This window comes from Botryllus schlosseri, chromosome 16, assembly GCF_051294905.1.
Source record: "Botryllus schlosseri isolate E-star chromosome 16, Bs_hap1, whole genome shotgun sequence".
NCBI classification, from domain to species: domain Eukaryota; kingdom Metazoa; phylum Chordata; class Ascidiacea; order Stolidobranchia; family Styelidae; genus Botryllus; species Botryllus schlosseri.
In genome coordinates this window covers 9,548,196-9,565,728 of record NC_137251.1, presented here as the reverse complement: position 1 = coordinate 9,565,728, position 17,533 = coordinate 9,548,196, and the positions used below count along the sequence as shown (strand labels likewise).

Genomic DNA, 17,533 nt, shown 5'->3' with positions numbered 1-17,533 from the left:
AATGACATAGCGTGGCAATTTGATAATCATTGCTTCATTGCATTGTTAAAAAGCAATGATAAATCGTAATCGCTGCAAAGTTAATCATCACTTATGATCAGTAGGATCGCCAAAATAATAAATTTCTAAAAAATTGTTTCTAATAGCTACTGCTCCTGCCAACTTCTGATAGAGTTGCGCTGCACTAACACTAAATCTTGCTGTGTCGTTCAGATTTCAGATGTATAATGTCAGGGAATCGCGTCAGACTTTAGTATGGTCATAGTCGGAGACTGATTCATGAAATCTAACCCAAATGCAGTTGTGAGACTTGTGTTGGATCTAAAATTAGTAGATAACCTCAATTGTTTGACGACATCCCTTGCTTTCACTAGACCAATGACCTTACTAACCTAAAATGAGGGTTCCTATCCTTATTTTTTAGCATGGACCGCTATATTGCTTTGGTTCATCGCTTCGACTCCTTAATGTTACTTAGTCTGAGAAGTTTGGTAATAGCTGTACAACTGGCCTGTGTTGTGTGCAGCCAAACTGCGAAATTTGGGGAACTGATGACTAAAAAAAGTAGTCCATTTTGCAACCTTCCTCACAGCCGATTAGCAGTTGTAGTGCAAACAGTTTTCATATAGTGACTTGTGAGCTGTGGTAATCACATGAAGTAAGAGGAAATATACAGTAGCCTACACATAAGTCAAAAGAAACGACAAATTAGCTTCCGGCGCCATAGTTTTATCGTTTCTTTTTTTAGTTTCAACATTAGTGTTCTATCCCGATTCTCGCTACAGCAAATTAAGATGTGCATCACAACATGCTAATTGTGAAGACTGCTTGTACTGTACATCGCCGCTCACACACACAGTATTGCAGTTATTCTTGCTTTGTTGCATTTCTTCTACAGATGTAGTTGGGATGATATATTTATAATGTAATAAATATTCTGCTGGAATAGTCAGTCCATAATCTCTCATCAGCATCAGGAGACGAGACTTATTAAGTGGCCTATCTAGGATCCCTTACAAGTTGTGCGCAGACTGGGGGGCTCATGCACCCCAGGTTAAGAAATCATGAACTAAAATGATTTGTTGCCATAAATCGTAGGGAACGAAAGTTCACACTTCTGTTCTGAGTTGAATTTGAATTATTTTGCAGGCGGTTTATCTGGGCTGAAATGTCCTACCTGTCGATGTGGTACGATGTGGCCGATCCGGGCCGTCGAGAAAAGGCAAAGAATCTGATCAAGAACGGCCAGTTGGAGATAGTCACCGGCGGATGGGTTATGAACGACGAGGCCAACACGCACTACTTTGCAATGATCGATCAGCTCATCGAAGGTATTTTAAGGTTTTTGTTACAGTATCTGATGTGAACGGGAGGGGATTACGGAATACGGAAGCTGTGTTGTGGCGATAATCACACAGAATCAGCAATTGGATCTGGGCGAAAACGATATTTTGCGACTGAGGTCTGGTAACAGGAACGGAGAATAGTATTTGTTATGGGACGGTGTACAATGCCAGTCGGATATTCGTGTTTCTTTGGCTGATAATAGGCTGCTGGGTTACAGGTTGTGTGCAGACTTGGACAGCTTGAAAATTTTCAGATTTTCCTAGTTAAATAGAATTAAAATTGCTGAATTCGCGAAAACTTGGACATCAAATCAAGTTCCGGTAATATCAAGTCATATTTCATTCTTATGAACATGAGAACAGCGGATGTCTATGCAGCAAGCTTGGCTCGTTTCGCACTATACAGTTCTTCTGTAGCGTTTACAGGAAAACAAGAAATTAGATTAGAATTCAAATTGGAGTATAGAAACATTCCACAAATTATATTAGAGCAGAGAAACATTCTCAAATTAGAATTAAAATTATCTGCATTTCGCTTCAGTTAGTCTTAGTCTAATTAGTACCTTTATTATTTTCTCCAGAACAACGCTTACCACTTGAGTACATTTCACTGTCTAGTGTCTACTTACAATTGAATTAGTTTTGCTACTTCCTGTCCACTTGCTCTCTCTCTCTCTCTCTCTCTTTCCTGGCTTGGAGTTAGGGCATTATGACAATATTGTCCTTTATGTTGGACTCTGAAATTGTTTTGAATACGGTTCCGAAAAATTCATTGTAATAATAATAATGGTAAATATGCTCCGGTGTTGGGCATGGCTACTCGCTCAGACAATAGGGTCAATCTAAATTCTGTGCTTCACCCACTCTGACATGGTGACGATGTATATCGAATCAAATTCCAGCGTGCTCTGCCAGCTATCTCTATTTTTGTATCGTCCATATGTGTGAGTCCCGTGTTACAGAATGTAGGCCCAATTCATTAAATAGTAAATGTCAGGAAATGACAGTGTCGGGACATTTGAACGTATTTGTACAGTTTTCTTGGAATTGGTTGAGATCTGTTGCGGGCGCCAAGCAATGTGTTTGTTTTCACTGTAAAGCTAATTTGACCGTTTCCTCTTGTGCGATATGTGCAATTCGACGATTCTGATTTCTTATTACGTGTGTCAAATTGATGATAACATACGATACGAGGTTACATGCTGACCTCTTTGTCACTTTCTTATATCTCGTAATGTTCTTTTGTTGCGTTTTGCAAACTAAATCCCCGATTACAGCCTACGCCCTGGTAGTAAGGTTGTAGTTATCTTCACGCCTTGGATTATTTTTAGGTGTTAGTTGATGTTTGGTTCAAGCGATAGAGAGTCGCGATGCAATGCTAAGCACCCAAAGTTTTTTCATGGAAGTGTAGTCTTTTGAGTCAAATTTTTATTCACGATGTAACCGCTAAAATTTTCAACTTTCATGATTTTCGTTCAGAAGTAAACCCCGACAAAACTGATTTGAAGTTTCTGTTGGCCATTGGCCAACCTCTTGTGTCATTGTCTCTCTAGATTTGATGTGAATTGTCGGGAGTTGCGTTATTGTGATCCAAGTGAACTTATGTACCCCAAACGAGATCGTGTGTTGATTCAACGTTTGTCAAAGTAGATACAGCACGCTCAATTTATCATAAAAGCTCAGGGTTGTAATGACTCAGGTCATGCCTCGACTCGAGTCGCGATTTTCTGGTGACTCGACTTGACTCTAGTCATTTTCTCAAAATACGGAAATGACTCTTAGTCTCAGACGGCCAAGACCGGCATTTCATTGTGCTTTCGAACAATAGTAAAGTAACCACAATGTTGGTATTTCGCCTATTGGTACTGGTACTTGGAAATGCGACCAGAAACTATTAAATGTGAGGAAAATTAGTATATTTTAAATGCGAACCAATCGATATCACCAAACAGAGTTATAAAAAGTGGTTTTAACAAGACTTTAACTCGAAACTGAGCTGATAACGCAATGACCTGAACTCGGACTCGAGTCATAATACCACGACTCGGACTCGACCCTCTGCTCTCTGACTTGTACTCGGACTTGACTCGCCGGTGAATTAAAAATGACTCGACTTGACTCGAGTCAAAACTATAAGAGTGAGATTGACTTGTGACTTGGTTACAACCCTGTTAAACCAGTGGTTCTGAACTGGCGTTCCATGGAACACGAGTGGTTCTTTAGAGGTAAAGACACATGCTTAACTCGTACATATGATTTGTAACGTCATGATGAATTGGGACTGCGGTGATGTTACGTCATGTGCAGCGGAGTACACAGGGAAGGTTGAGGTTCGAAGTCGAAACCTTGTTGAAATGCCAATTCTATCTCCAACATATATATTGCTCATTTGTCATCAAGCTATTGGTATCACGCACCAGTAATCTATGATACGGTAATGTTTTAGCTGTGTGTTAGTGATATGGGATTTTGTTTTTATGACTCGTTGAAAATTTGAGGTTTCACGAAGGCTTGTAGATTAGCGCAAGTGTGCCACGGGTTAGGTGAGGTTAAGAATCACTGCTTTATACATTCGGCATGAAATCTGTTAACCTAGTGACCCAATTCATGCTCGGAATGTGCTGTTATTTCAAAATTAGGTTTAGGTGGAATTCGCGAGACCTGGTCTAGACCGGTTGTGTTGTTTGTGAAGATTTCTATTCGCATCCTTAGGGCACGAATGGCTGTCGCGTACATTTGACGTCATCCCCAAAAGCAGCTGGGCCATTGACCCTTTCGGGCACACTCCGACCATGGCGTATTTACTGAAGAGAATGGGCTTTTCAAATATGCTGATACAGCGCGTTCACTATTCCGTGAAGAAAGAGTTTGCCAGAAAGAAGTCGCTGGAGTTCAGGTGGGCTGGCGTGAAATTTCTGGCTGGTTATCAAGTTTTGCGAAGTCTCTTTTTGCCAGTGTTAAAGATTTTAAGATCTTGGTATCATCACAGTGAAATTTTATTGGGTATATTTTTATAAGTCAACTCATAAAATATTTGTCTGACATTTTCTAGTATGAGCGCCATTGCACCACGTCAATGAACTTATTTACCAGCAGTTGTGGTCGAAGTAGTTGGCATTGCGACTTGAAAGTAGAAGTAGAAATGGGTTAAATTTCTGATCAATTACATGTAGGAGTAGCAATTTCCAAGACATATCGAGGTTATTTCAAGTGGAAGTAGAAAGTGTATGGTCTGAGAAGTAGGCTACTCGAGTAGTTAGTTTCAGGAAATAGATGTGGTCGAGGGGCCGCTGACTTTTAGCTGTTGATTTTCTACGTAAACTGCGTTTGAATCAATTTGCAGCTAGTGCAAAGTTATTGACATCACTAGTAGATATCATTTATGAAAATATATTCAGTTATTGTGATGGAGGGCCTATTTCGCTGGGTTGTTATGACAATTTCACTTTAAAAGCGATGTAAGCTTGTTATGAAACTCCTTTCTACTTGATGTAAAAAGTGAGTCTTCAAAATATATATGGTTACCGCGATACGGGGGTGTTTGCCGTGGTTATTATGATACGGTAGTTTCCTTTGTAAAAGTGAAGCAAACTTCCAGCAAAGCAACTTTTTTTCAAAATCATTTTCAAAATAAAAAAAAGTAATGGGTGGAGATAGTGGTTTTCTACTATGCTAGCGAGTGAAGAACCATTATATTGTACAATCTCAACCCTGAAAACCGATTCTCGGTTTTAGATGGAGACAAGAGTGGGACAAGGGAGATTCCACCGATATCACCTGCCACATGATGCCATTTTACTCGTACGACGTCCCGCATACTTGCGGCCCGGATCCGAAAGTCTGCTGCCAGGTATGTGCTGCGTCTAGCGTGCGTCTTAAGCTAGGGCTGAGCAAAATTGACTGATTTTTTCCAACATTCATGTCCGATTTTGCTCTTCCGGCATCTTCTCGATTGGTTTGTTGTTCGTGATTTTCCCTAAACTTACGATTCCTCGTTTGACGTTTCCAGTTTGACTTCGGTAGACTGCCGGGAATGAGGCGGAACTGCCCGTGGGGCACGCCGGCGCGCGCCATTACCGATGAAAACGTGGAAGAGCGGGCCAAACTCCTTTTGGATCAGTACCGTAAAAAATCGAAGCTATTCGGAACTGACACACTGCTGGTTATACTGGGCGACGATTTTCGATACGACAAAGTATGTTTTTCCAGTAATTCTTGGAAAATATCCAAAAACATCTAAAATTGACATACAATATTGCAAAAGTTTACTTTATATACACCTATAAAATTACTGATTAGGAGATTGCTGACATTTCATAACAACCAAAAGCAGCACTCCATGACATATTGATGAGAAAACTGTAACATTAAAGCGAGCCCTCTGAAATAGCTTTGCCATCCACTGGTTCGCCAGGAAATGGAAAGTAGCTTTTATGACCTCATATTCGTTTTCGTTCCGTCACACATAAGTGCGGCTTTGTGCTTGAAATCCAGTGACATGATCCCACTTTTATTATCAAGTCAAGCGTCACTTGGTAGCTCACGTTCGATTGCGATGAGTGTATAATTTGGAATTCTGTAGTATTTTCCGTCCATCAGCGTTACCGGTAATGGGTGCGGTGCACTCCCGTAGATTCTAGATGTCATTCAGATTGGCATTGTACGTCATCAAATCAAACCGCGTCCTTAATTATGATTCGATGTAGGTCGCACATACCTGTGGTTGCTTGATGCGTTCTGGTTTGCAGATGCTTCGAGACCATGTTACACGATAACAGATTCAAAGCAAAAGCAACATCTGAATTTTTAATGCATTTTATATCATCCGTTGTACGTTACCGTCGGTGAGCCATCTAGAAATGAATATATGTGTGTATTGGAATTTGAGCAAACTTCCGTACAGGAATGTGGCCGTGCTTGAATGATTTTGAGACAGTTACATTGTGGATTAGTTGTGTTATATGGCGTGTGCACTGTTCCGGCATTCTCTAGCAGCTTTCTTAGAAATTTCAACACCTCACCAATACCCGTAATGAAACCATTATCCCTTCTTTTTCTTATCAATTATTTATCTACAACATGAACTTTGTGCATTATGTTTTAGTCTACTATCAAACCGGCCGACTCTACCGTTAATTAGGACGACTATACTTATCCTATATCATTTGATATGTGGATGCTGAATAATTTGATCAAATGAAAATAACATCTGTACATTAAAAATATAGGAAATAGGTCCCGTTATGGTTTGCATAGACAAAATTGTATATTAAGTTGAGATAGCTCCCTAACATGTTCTTAGTGCCGCTGCCTTTCATCTACCAGGACTTTTATAGTCCATTGTAATGAATAATAGTAATAATAATAACTCCATGTATTGCATAGGAATAACTCCATGTATTGCATAGGAATAACAATTTGAATGTATTACTGAAATTTTAAAAATTTACTCCAATCTCGCCATTTCCTTTTGGGGCAGGTTGCTCCCCGGATTATGTGTGTATTTACCAGTTTTACTGTGAATAAAGAATGTAATAATGTAGATTCCCAAAACTTCATTCATAAAAGGCACCTTTTGTGTATGCAGTAGACCAAGACAGGATTGTATCTACTGAATATGATTGGTCTTTCATTGATTTGGAAATTTATGTACTGATTCTGCGGCTCATAGCCTCGTTAGCCGTTGATAGATCCTTCGTAATTGTTGAGCATGTGGATGGTTCGGAACCCCTGTTTGAAATTAGCGATCTCAGTTATGCGGTTGGTTGTTGTAAAAGTGGGTATTTGTTGGCAGGATTGCTGATTTGTGCCGAACCTAAAATATATTGAAGTGTTAGGCGAGAATACAAGCTATTAAACATGGGTACGTGTTTCCTGTTTGTAGTATTATCAGGAAGCAGTTCTTTAAATGATCCTGTAATGAGCGCTACATTTGCTTCAGTACATCCGCAGTGATACATGCTTCTTAGCAATTTGAGTGACTATCAAACGAGGAAAAATCTGTGAATTTGAAATGGACAAGGTCCTTTTTCTAAGTGCTTGCTTCAGTGCTGGTTGCATTTTAAAAGTGCAATAGGCTTATCGTAATATATGATGTATAATATCGTACACACTTTTCCGACAAAATTCGAACTTATGAGGATCGACCTGAAATGTAGGCATCTAGATACATTTGACTTTAATTCCTTTTTTTGTTTATGTACATCCCAAATACTATATACATATATCTTGCATTTCAAACAATCTTTAATTTATGGTAGTTGATTCATCTGCGTTGTGAAAGATTTCGATTGATGATTCTCAACTTGTCTGACTGTCTCAAAATAAATCAATATATATAATATATGTATGTCTGATTCCATAAAAACTCTTGGTTAACGTTGTTTCTTTTTCTCGTCAATCAGATGCAGGAGGTGGAAGCGCAATTTTCCAACTACGCGAAACTCTTCGAATACATCAACTCGCATCGGGATCTGCGTGCGGAAATCAAATTCTCGACGCTGTCCGAGTATTTTGACGGCATGCTGTCCGACGTCGGCGGAACTGCAAAGCTTCCGTCGTTGGCCGGTGACTTTTTCACGTACGCCGACAGGCAGGATCATTACTGGAGCGGGTATTACACGTCGAGGCCGTTCTACAAGACGCAGGTAAGCGAGGGGTGGGTTCTGAATCGTGGCTCGGGCTGCCTGGTGATTTTGAAGCATTGCTAGTTGTATGAAAAGGGGGATGACTTATGACTAGGTCCGGACACAATGATTCGAATAGGCTACTATAATCTGAATCGAATGTTAATTGTAATGATTGGAGTCTTGTAATGAGACACGATTTTGTCGATTAATGAAATTATACGCCACTTTCATTTTGTCAAGGAACGAAATTTGGAAGCTCACCAGCGCGGAGCCGAAATTCTGTTCTCTCTGGCTATGCCGGTCGCGAAAAGTGCGGGGATCTTGGACTCGTTTTCCAAAGCGTTATTTCCGTAAGTCGCTCGTACACAAGTGAATAGTATATTTATATTGAAATTGTCGGGGGGGTATACGCAGAAACTATTAGAGATTTTGAAAGAAATTCATATATCAACAGTCGTGATACGTGATACAACTGTTGATGTACGGTACGAAATTCCTTTGGAATCTCAACTTGTTGCTGACACTTACCCTTGACGAGAGTCGGATTTATTTAAATATAACTATATTATTCAATGGTATATTGAACTTTTTTACCTCACAAGACTCTCTTTGGGTATGCAAATCATGGGATACAACCATTTGAAGCATCATTTAACAATTCTATTATCTTCGACTGTGATTTGCTAGTGTCGTGTTCTAGCTTTCATTTCTAGCGACGCGATATTGTATTAGTTGAAGCTGCTCGAAAGCCCACCCATTATGCTTACGAATGGTTTTATCGCCTTGCGTTTCAGGTTGGTCAAGAAATCGCGCAGAAACTTGGGCTTGTTTCAACACCACGACGGTATCACCGGCACGGCGAAGGATCCCGTGGTCATCGATTACGGGAAGAAGATCAAGTCGAGCATCATGGACGCGAAAGAAGTTAGTCGGCACGCGTTAAGTTTACCGCTGATATTTCATGCATCTCTGTATTCTGTATTTCTCGTTGATTGGATTTTACTAGACTCGTCAAGTTTAAATTGTGATCAATTAACTCTTACAATGTGTAGGCATCATCCCTTTACGAATTTAATACATGGATGTGTGTCGTATATATATATGTAGTTCTACTATGTGTCTCACATGTGATAACAGCACGTTAAGCTTTGAACGGTGTGTTTTTGCCCCTATATCAATCGTTCTACTTTGCAAATATTAGCGCATCGTTCAAATTCTAATTATAGCGTTGCTGCGATTTGTTAGCTTTTGATACACTGCTTATCGTCAATATAAACGCGTGGATTTGATACGAAAAAAAAACGCTTTCCGTCATGGCTGTGGAGTTTGACTACAACTAGATTGATTTTCAATATACTGACTCCGACTCTAGGAACTTTGAACAGACCGACTCCTTACATTTTCATCATAGAACTCTGATTCCAACATTTCTATGAATCTGCTAGGAAAGTTACAGTCTACAGCGATTTAGTTTCAACATAGTTTTGTTTGTTCTGCCGCTGTCAAGTCATGTTCCCAACCGCCGTCCTCTCCCCGCAGGTGATATCGAGGTGCGCGGAACTGGTGCTTTTGCGGAATCCGTCCGAATTCAAAACCACGAAAGCCATCACCATCGATTACGACGCGATACTCGCCACGCACGACCAGCCGGAAGAAAAAGTGACGGTTGTCATCGACAAGACGGCGGCTCAGCCTACGACGGTCGTCATTTACAATTCGTTATCTCACGATCGATCCGGTGGGTTTGTAGTGACGTGAAATGCACACATAGACAACTTGAATTAGACTAATTAGAGTTGAAGTCTGATTTGATATGAACTGAGCTTGATTTTTATTGTATTTCTGATATAGAATTGAATTGAATTTCTCAATTTTTATGAATTGAGTAAATCTAATTTGGGTCAAATTTTCGAGAAAAATACTGCGTAGCCTCAATTCTAGTTCTAATTGGGCGGAGGTACGGCTTAAATTTTGTAGTCAGTTGAAAATAGCAAGATCGCAAGGCGCATGTTGGAGATTAACGCAAAATTACTGATGACGCTACGAATTGGCGCAATTTTCAGATGAATATTCAATTGCTGTGATACAGGGGGCTGTTTTGCCCTCTAGTAAAATGACGCAAACTTGGTAAAAATACAATATCCTCACAAAAGCGAATGTGTAAAAAGTAATTTAATCACTTCATTTCAACCACCGCGCTACCCCATGTTTTTGCGTAATCAAAACGTGAAAAAGCGAAACGTTTTGATGTTGGAGTTTTCTGACAATTCATTGGAAACAAGACAACGTCTCTTTCAGGACTTGTGCGTCTCATCGTGACCGATCACAAAGTCCAAGTGGTCAACTCGGACAACATGCCCGTGCCTTCGCAAACAAACGTAATATGGACGGGGCCGACCTCGACGAGATTGGACCAGTTTGAGTTGGTTTTTGCCGCGACGGTCGCAGCGACAGGCCTGGCGACGTACAAGATCAGGTATTTCGAAGTGTGACAGTGTATAGCTGGGATTTGTTAATGGTACCGGTACTGCGGTGATCATCGTAATCTGCTCCAGTAAATGTGGTTCTTAAAGGCTGCTGCACACTGGCTCTGCGACACGACTAAAACAGGTAATTCCCCGATCGTGTCACGCTCATGATCGCGGTAGTTGCGTTCTGCTGCACACTGGGACACCGAGTCGTACACTCGTAACGTAGGCCTATCTGTTCTGTACCAGCTTAATGATTTCGTAACAGTATAGGTGCTTGGTTATTACTTTTGAAGAACACATCAAGATACTTCCTACCAGTGTTGGGATCAAGTCACTACCTTCGAGTCACGACTCATTTCGAGTCATTGCAAATTTTGACTCGAGTCAAGTCAAGTCAATCGATTTTTGAAGGTGACTCGAGTCAAGTCAAGTCACTCGTTTTTTGGAGGTGACTCGAGTCAAGTCAAGTCAAGTCACGAGTCAAGTCACAATTCAAGTCAAATTGAAATTTCGAAGTATGAGTGATCATTCAAAGTCATTACATTTTGCTAGATGCGTTAAAGACAGGTTAATTGGCCGTTTATCTTGAATAAAATAACGAATATAAAATTAAATATTCATGCAAAAATGCGTTGTATCGCTCACGCATACGTAGAACTGCTAATAAAATTCGTCAATAACTGTATATGTATAGCTACATCAGGGGTATCAAACATAAGGCCCTGCCAAATATTTTCATCCGGCCCGCGAAGCAATTCTGAGTAACCTTAAAAAATTCTTGTATTTTATACAGCACATTTCTCAGATTTGTAGTAACATAACTACTTCTCATAAATATTCCTTCAGGATAGCAAATGTCGAGTATGTTCATAGGCCACAATTATTACCACCCGACATCGCAGTTGTGATTTCAATAGCAATCGTCAGGAGCAAAGCGTTGAAATTGACACCCAATTCCGAGAATGCGAAAAAGATCAAATATTGAGATAAGAGTTGCTGATATTTTGGCTTCATTTGACTGGTGCGGCCCCGCGAGTGAACTGAGTGTTTGAATCCGGCCCGTGACGTCAGTTGAGTTTGACAACTCTGCGCTACGTGCTTCATTCTGTTACTATCAGCCAAAATAGAGGATCGAATACCAAGCCTTGAGAAGTTGAAAGAAATTGATATCGTTCAATAAACTACTAACCATCTACACATCCGTGAAAATATATACGCATAAACTATATTCGTTCGATTTAAATCATACAAGAGGGTTGGTAAAGTTGGGTGCTGTGCAATGTCAGGACAGAGCCTTAATAGATTAATCTACTACCATTACGACAGCGCAGGCTGTGATCATTTCGTTTGCGGTCAGTTTATTTGTGATGTAACAATGGATGATCATTGAAATGTGCAATCAGTGAACGACTGGTTGCTCTCACAAGTGACACCGGCGTATCGTGAATAATAATCCGAACATGCACAAGATACAGTGATTTGATCGACACGGTTTACTTGATGACTTGAAATTGACTCGTAAATTTTGCTCCGAGTCACGAGTCAATCTGCATTTTTGAAGCGCCGAGTCAAGTCAAGTCAAGTCATTTTTGCAAAGTGACTCGAGTCAAGTCAAGTCATACGAAAAAGTTGACTCGAGTCTGACTCGAGTCAAGTCATGACTCGAGTCATCCCAACACTGCTTCCTACACATATGCGTTTTCTATGTGTACTGACAGCATTTTGCTGATGCTCCGAATTTTGATAAGGAATACATAATGTCACTTAGATATTCTCAAATTCGAAAACTCAGTTTATTATTTCAACTCGAGACGCAGATGCCCAATATACAGTACCCAAGATACAAAGAATATAAAGAAGAAGGTGTCTAATTGTGGATACGCCCTAACAATCTCCATCAGTCAGATATCTTTATAATACATAGGCCTACTCTTCTTGGCCTACCGGTACTTTCGTAATGTCAAGCATGTCAGTGGTATTGGCGGGCTAGCGGTCATGTTCTCTGTTATTCATCTTGTATTGTGAACATATCGTAATTTAATTATCAAATATATCTTCATTTCGTTCATCCATCTTCAAGTTATCAACTTGAGGTTGAATCATTCTTTTTCTGGACTTGTTGGATATCATACAGCGCCCTGAGTCAATCCCAAGATAAATTACGCATCTGGTACACGAGTATGTTAAATTAGGAAGTTGAACGATTAGAAAAGATTGCACCAGCACCGTCGAAATAAGAGCGCGTGCTTATTTTCTACGGCGGCTGAGCCCGCAACTCGCGACAAAGTTGGATTTTTTCAACTTAGTCGGCGAGTTGCGTAGCACGCTCGCCGACGCTTTGTTGCGTAGTCTGGCGACGCGGTGTGCATGGTTTTGTCACAGACAGGCGCGATTCTCTCGTTTTGTCGTGTCGCGAGAGCCAGTGTGCAGCAGCCTTAACACGGCAGTTCAAAACTCATTTCGACGTGTGTACTTTTGAAAGTACTGTGATAGCATGCTTTGATTGGTCAATCGGATGTGGTTACTTACAAATCGAAAGATGCATCATCGCGGCTAACACAGACTGACTATACCAGTGCCTCCCAACCTTTTTCAGTTCGCGACCCACTTACATTGCCATGTTTCATTGTGCGACCCACCATGAGATATGACCGAACATATGAGAACCTAACGTACATTAGTCGTGTGATTGACGACATAAAGTAGACGCTCACAAGTGAAATTGCGTGGCAATTTGAGAATACGAGTGTATCAAGCTGACAAGAATGCTTGTAATAGTAGACTACAAACGAGAAGACGGGTATTCAAGTAGTAATTTGTCGCCAAACATAAAACAGGTCAAGAATATTGTTTGCTGATTAAAATCTGGCTGGATTGCATTTTCCAATCAACGTTCACAATTTCAACGCATACACCAAAACAAAATGTCCAATTTCTCACTCCTATCAAAATGACTGTCACGAAAATCTCGTTCACTAATTACTGTAAGCCAGGGATGTAATGACTCGAGTCGCGATTTTCCGATGAGTTGACTCGAGTCATTTTCTTAAAACTGAAAAATGACTTGACTCGAGTCACTTTGTGTGTTGACTCGACTTGTATTCGAGTCATTGCGCATTAGGGTTGTCCATATTTTGGAAAATCTCAAAATTTATGCGTATCCATGTCTCATTCTATAGATTATAGGTAAAAAACGTCAATGAACCTGCAATAAGCTCACAGGAAAGTCGTTAACATTTGTCTTTGAAAGTAGCTGCCGTAGAGTGGGCATGTTAGCGACCATAGAACGGCAAGCAGACTAGTAATCACGAAATCACGGCGTTTGATTGGCTAATCTGCCATGCTTCAATGATCACGACGTTGGCGGCTTGTTGATCAGCTGGTCAAGGAGTAGGCTGACGGCGGTGATTCTGTAAGTGCATTGTAGGTTGGTCCGCAACTAATGATTTAGGATTAATTCAGAACATATTGAGTTACGAAATACATGATGAACTAAGAACAGCTGCTTCACAATATCTTAAAATACATGACTGGATGGCTTATTGTGAAGGTAACCGTTGTAGCCTGTATGCCTTGATTTCATTGATGGAAAGCACAAAAACATGCGGAAAAATAGTACAAAGGCGCTTATGCAAGTGGCAAACGAATTTCTAGTTTCAAAGGGGATGTACCATCATTGAATACAAATATAAAGCTTAACATTGACACTACCTTGTCTGATCTTATTAGGCTGTTGCCGTGGTACATAATTGAAGTCTTGAATGCTGTAAGGGCTGGATGAATCAGTCATTTATGCTTGGCACTTGTCAGATTCTTGCAGCATAATGAATCATGCCCGCAAGTGCTGTCAAAGTCATCAATGATGCCGGGCAAAGAGGTCTAAAGATAAGCACAGACTATGCTGGTAGGACCAGCAAAAGACAGTTTGCTTGCATTGCTTAGCATGTCCTTAATGAATGTTATATCATTACCGGCTGCATAACGACTAATACTTGAATCAAATTTGACATGGACATAAAAAGGATGGATTGAAGCGGTGTGGTAGTTACTAAGTTACACTCTTCTTCAGAAATCCAATGTAAGCTACCTGGTGGGCCCACATGTCTTCTGAGCATACAGGATTGTGTCCAGCATCCATCTCACATGTTAAGCTGCACCAGTTTGGTGATGTCTAATATGCCATACCTGCACCCAGAAAAGCAGGACCACTTGGCATAATCTCAAGCATATCATATAGGTATTTCGTGGATCTATACTTAGTTCTATAAGTTCACAATCATTCGCTGTTCCACCTCTGTCATGCCTGTAAGAGGCTATTGTTGCTCTAAACCTATCGTTACCTAGTTTTAACACTAAAACATTCAATGACCAGATGTCTCATTTTATTATTAAATCACCAATGTACAATGCGCTTACAGAATCATTGCTGTTAGCGATCTCCTTGGACTAATAGAAGCACATAATCAGCAAGCCGCTGTGGTCGTGATCATTCAAGCATAGCTGAAAAACCAATCAAGAGACGTGATTTCGTGATTACTAGTCTTCTCGCCGTTCTATGGTCGCTAACACGCCCACTCTACGGCAGCTACTTTCAAACGCATTTAGACAAATGTTAACGAGTTTCCTATGAGCTTATTCCAGGTTCATTGACGTTTTTTATCGATAATCTACAGAATGAGACATGGATACGCATCTTTTTTGAGATTTTCCAAATTATGGACAACCGTATTGCGCATGACTCGGACCAAGTCATATGACTCGAGACTGGGTTTACCAAGACATTTCATTGTATTTTCGAAGAATAGGAAAGTTATTACACTATTATTATTTCGTCTATCAGTACTGGTACTTGAAAATGCTACCGGAAAATGTTAAAAGTGGGGAAAATTAGCATATTATCAATGCGAAGCATTCGATATCGCTGAGCAGAGTTGTAAAACGTGGGTTTCACATGACATTAACTCGGAACTGAACAGTCAACACATTGACTTGGACTCGGACTCGAGTCAAAACACCATGAATTGGACTCGACACTCTACTCCGTGACTTGGACTCAGACTTGACTCATGTGAAAACTATAAAAGTGAGATTGACTTGTGACTCGGAACCTTGTGACTTGGTTACAACCCTGCTGTAACCACGAGAACGTGTAAAGTTCAAATTGTACCTTTTATGCGACCGTAAAGAATATATTGCCAGTACTACGTCACATTTAAGATTATTTGGCATTTTTTACTGTGTACCTATAGGATTGCACTTGTGACAATGCTGCTGTAAGTAGCAAATTTCACAACTCGAGTGGAATCGGTATTATAAATACTGGATTCAGATCCGAATACTCGTTGTGCCCAACCCTAGCTGGAACATGTGTGAAAACTGACCGCGGGCCAGGCTAAACCCCTTTGCGAGCTGTATGTTGCCCTCCAATTTAAATAACATTAGCAGTTGACTATCTGCACCGTATCATCAATCGATGATATCTCTTGTTGCAGTCACATGCCGCAGACGCCACACAACAGCCTGTCCGTGATCAAGATTTTGAACGCGCCGTCCGACGCCGAGCTTTGCTGCTTTGACGATTTCTCGATCGAGACCTTGTCGACGTCTAACGCCGTGTTTACGCTCGAGAACGAGGAGCTGGAGGTTTCGTTTTCGACGCGAAACGGTTTCATGCGAGAGGTCGTCACGAAAAGGGACAATGTCAAAATGGAGGTAGGCGCCGTTCCGGGCACTGCCCGGGGTACCATTGCGGGCCCTGCCATGTTGAAATAAACCTGAATATTTTCGGCTGATTACGCCAAGGGTAATCGCCAGCAAGTAGTAGAGATTTCAAAAAAAATTTATATCGGCTGTTGTACCACCAAATATGACGTCGCTGGCTTAAGCATTCATGTAATCCAGGCTCAATGCACTATTTTTGGATTTTGTGATACGACTGTTGATATATCAAGTTCTTTTTTAAATGTCATGTAGTAGCTGACGATTAGCATCACTGACCCTGACGAGTGTCAGCCGTAAATATCCGGGTCTATTTCAATACACAATACAAAATGACTAATGAGATTACAAATAGGCACGAATTTTGGAAGTACATTCAGTTTCGGCGATATGGTGGCCATTGCGTCTGATCAGCGTGACAATTTCGCTAGTAAAAGTGACGCGAACCTAGCCAAAACTTATTTCTGCTTTGCATAATTCACAGAGTAAGTAGTTTTGCCTAAAAAAAAGCCAAAGTAGAAGCACAAGTTTTCTGTAAACCTGCTTACTGCCTGCATGCTTAAGAAGTAGAATAACTCTGTTACTAATGGCCTTGAGCAAATAGTCGTTCGTTTTTCCACGGCAGGTCGGAATTGACTTTGGCGTGTACACAGCACGTGGAGGTAAAGAACGGGCCGGCGCCTACCTCTTCCTGCCCGAGGGCCCGGCAAGACCGCATCTTTCCGAAGCCGACCGGCCCGTCGTGAGAATTGTGGCGGGCTCGCTACTGAAGGAAGTTCACGTGCTGGCCAAGAACGTGGAACATGTGTAAGTAGCCTAAGAAATGACTAGATCGAAATCGGTGTGACATTGGAGTTAGAGATTGAGAAGAGTGCAAGTTTCCTCCTGAGAATTATTTCCATGGACGTAATTTGACTTTTCCAAGAGTTTACTAGACCTTGGTCTATGCAAATCGCTAAATCATAGAATTCTTAAATCTAGTCTGGTGTAATCTAGAAGTCTTTTGCGGATGATTAATTAAATCTACACTGATTAGGCCCATGTCTTCATATTTATCTGTGTATGTCATCGATTCAAATTTCCATATGGATCAACACAGGTTATCCTCCAACGATGAAATTTAGGCACATAATGAACATATAACTGGTAAAATACAACACTAACAACAATACTGAACGAGCTTTTACCACCTTTATGTCTGCCTTTATGGAGACGGGATTATTCTTATGATGCGAAAGATGCAACATCACGATATTCCTGATAGAACATTATGGATAAAGTTATTCGATACTAACAAATTTCGCGACACTGGTCTTGTTTTGAGATTTTACCCGTTGCTACCCGGAAGTTATAATTATAAAGTTATATG

The 17,533-nt window shown here is 40.7% G+C and overlaps 1 protein-coding gene across 1 annotated transcript in view; it reads left to right on the top strand.

Moving 5' to 3' along the window:
• Window positions 1-17,533, top strand: part of LOC145459123 (alpha-mannosidase 2-like) — a 34,888-nt gene that overhangs the window by 8,069 nt on the left and 9,286 nt on the right. The window contains exons 5-15 of the mRNA XM_080337749.1: window positions 1,150-1,331; window positions 4,059-4,242; window positions 5,082-5,196; window positions 5,356-5,541; window positions 7,751-7,993; window positions 8,216-8,325; window positions 8,770-8,899; window positions 9,515-9,713; window positions 10,274-10,451; window positions 15,939-16,158; window positions 16,790-16,971. Coding sequence (XP_080193875.1) covers window positions 1,150-1,331; window positions 4,059-4,242; window positions 5,082-5,196; window positions 5,356-5,541; window positions 7,751-7,993; window positions 8,216-8,325; window positions 8,770-8,899; window positions 9,515-9,713; window positions 10,274-10,451; window positions 15,939-16,158; window positions 16,790-16,971 — 1,929 coding nt within the window. The remainder of the gene's footprint in view (window positions 1-1,149; window positions 1,332-4,058; window positions 4,243-5,081; window positions 5,197-5,355; window positions 5,542-7,750; window positions 7,994-8,215; window positions 8,326-8,769; window positions 8,900-9,514; window positions 9,714-10,273; window positions 10,452-15,938; window positions 16,159-16,789; window positions 16,972-17,533) is intronic.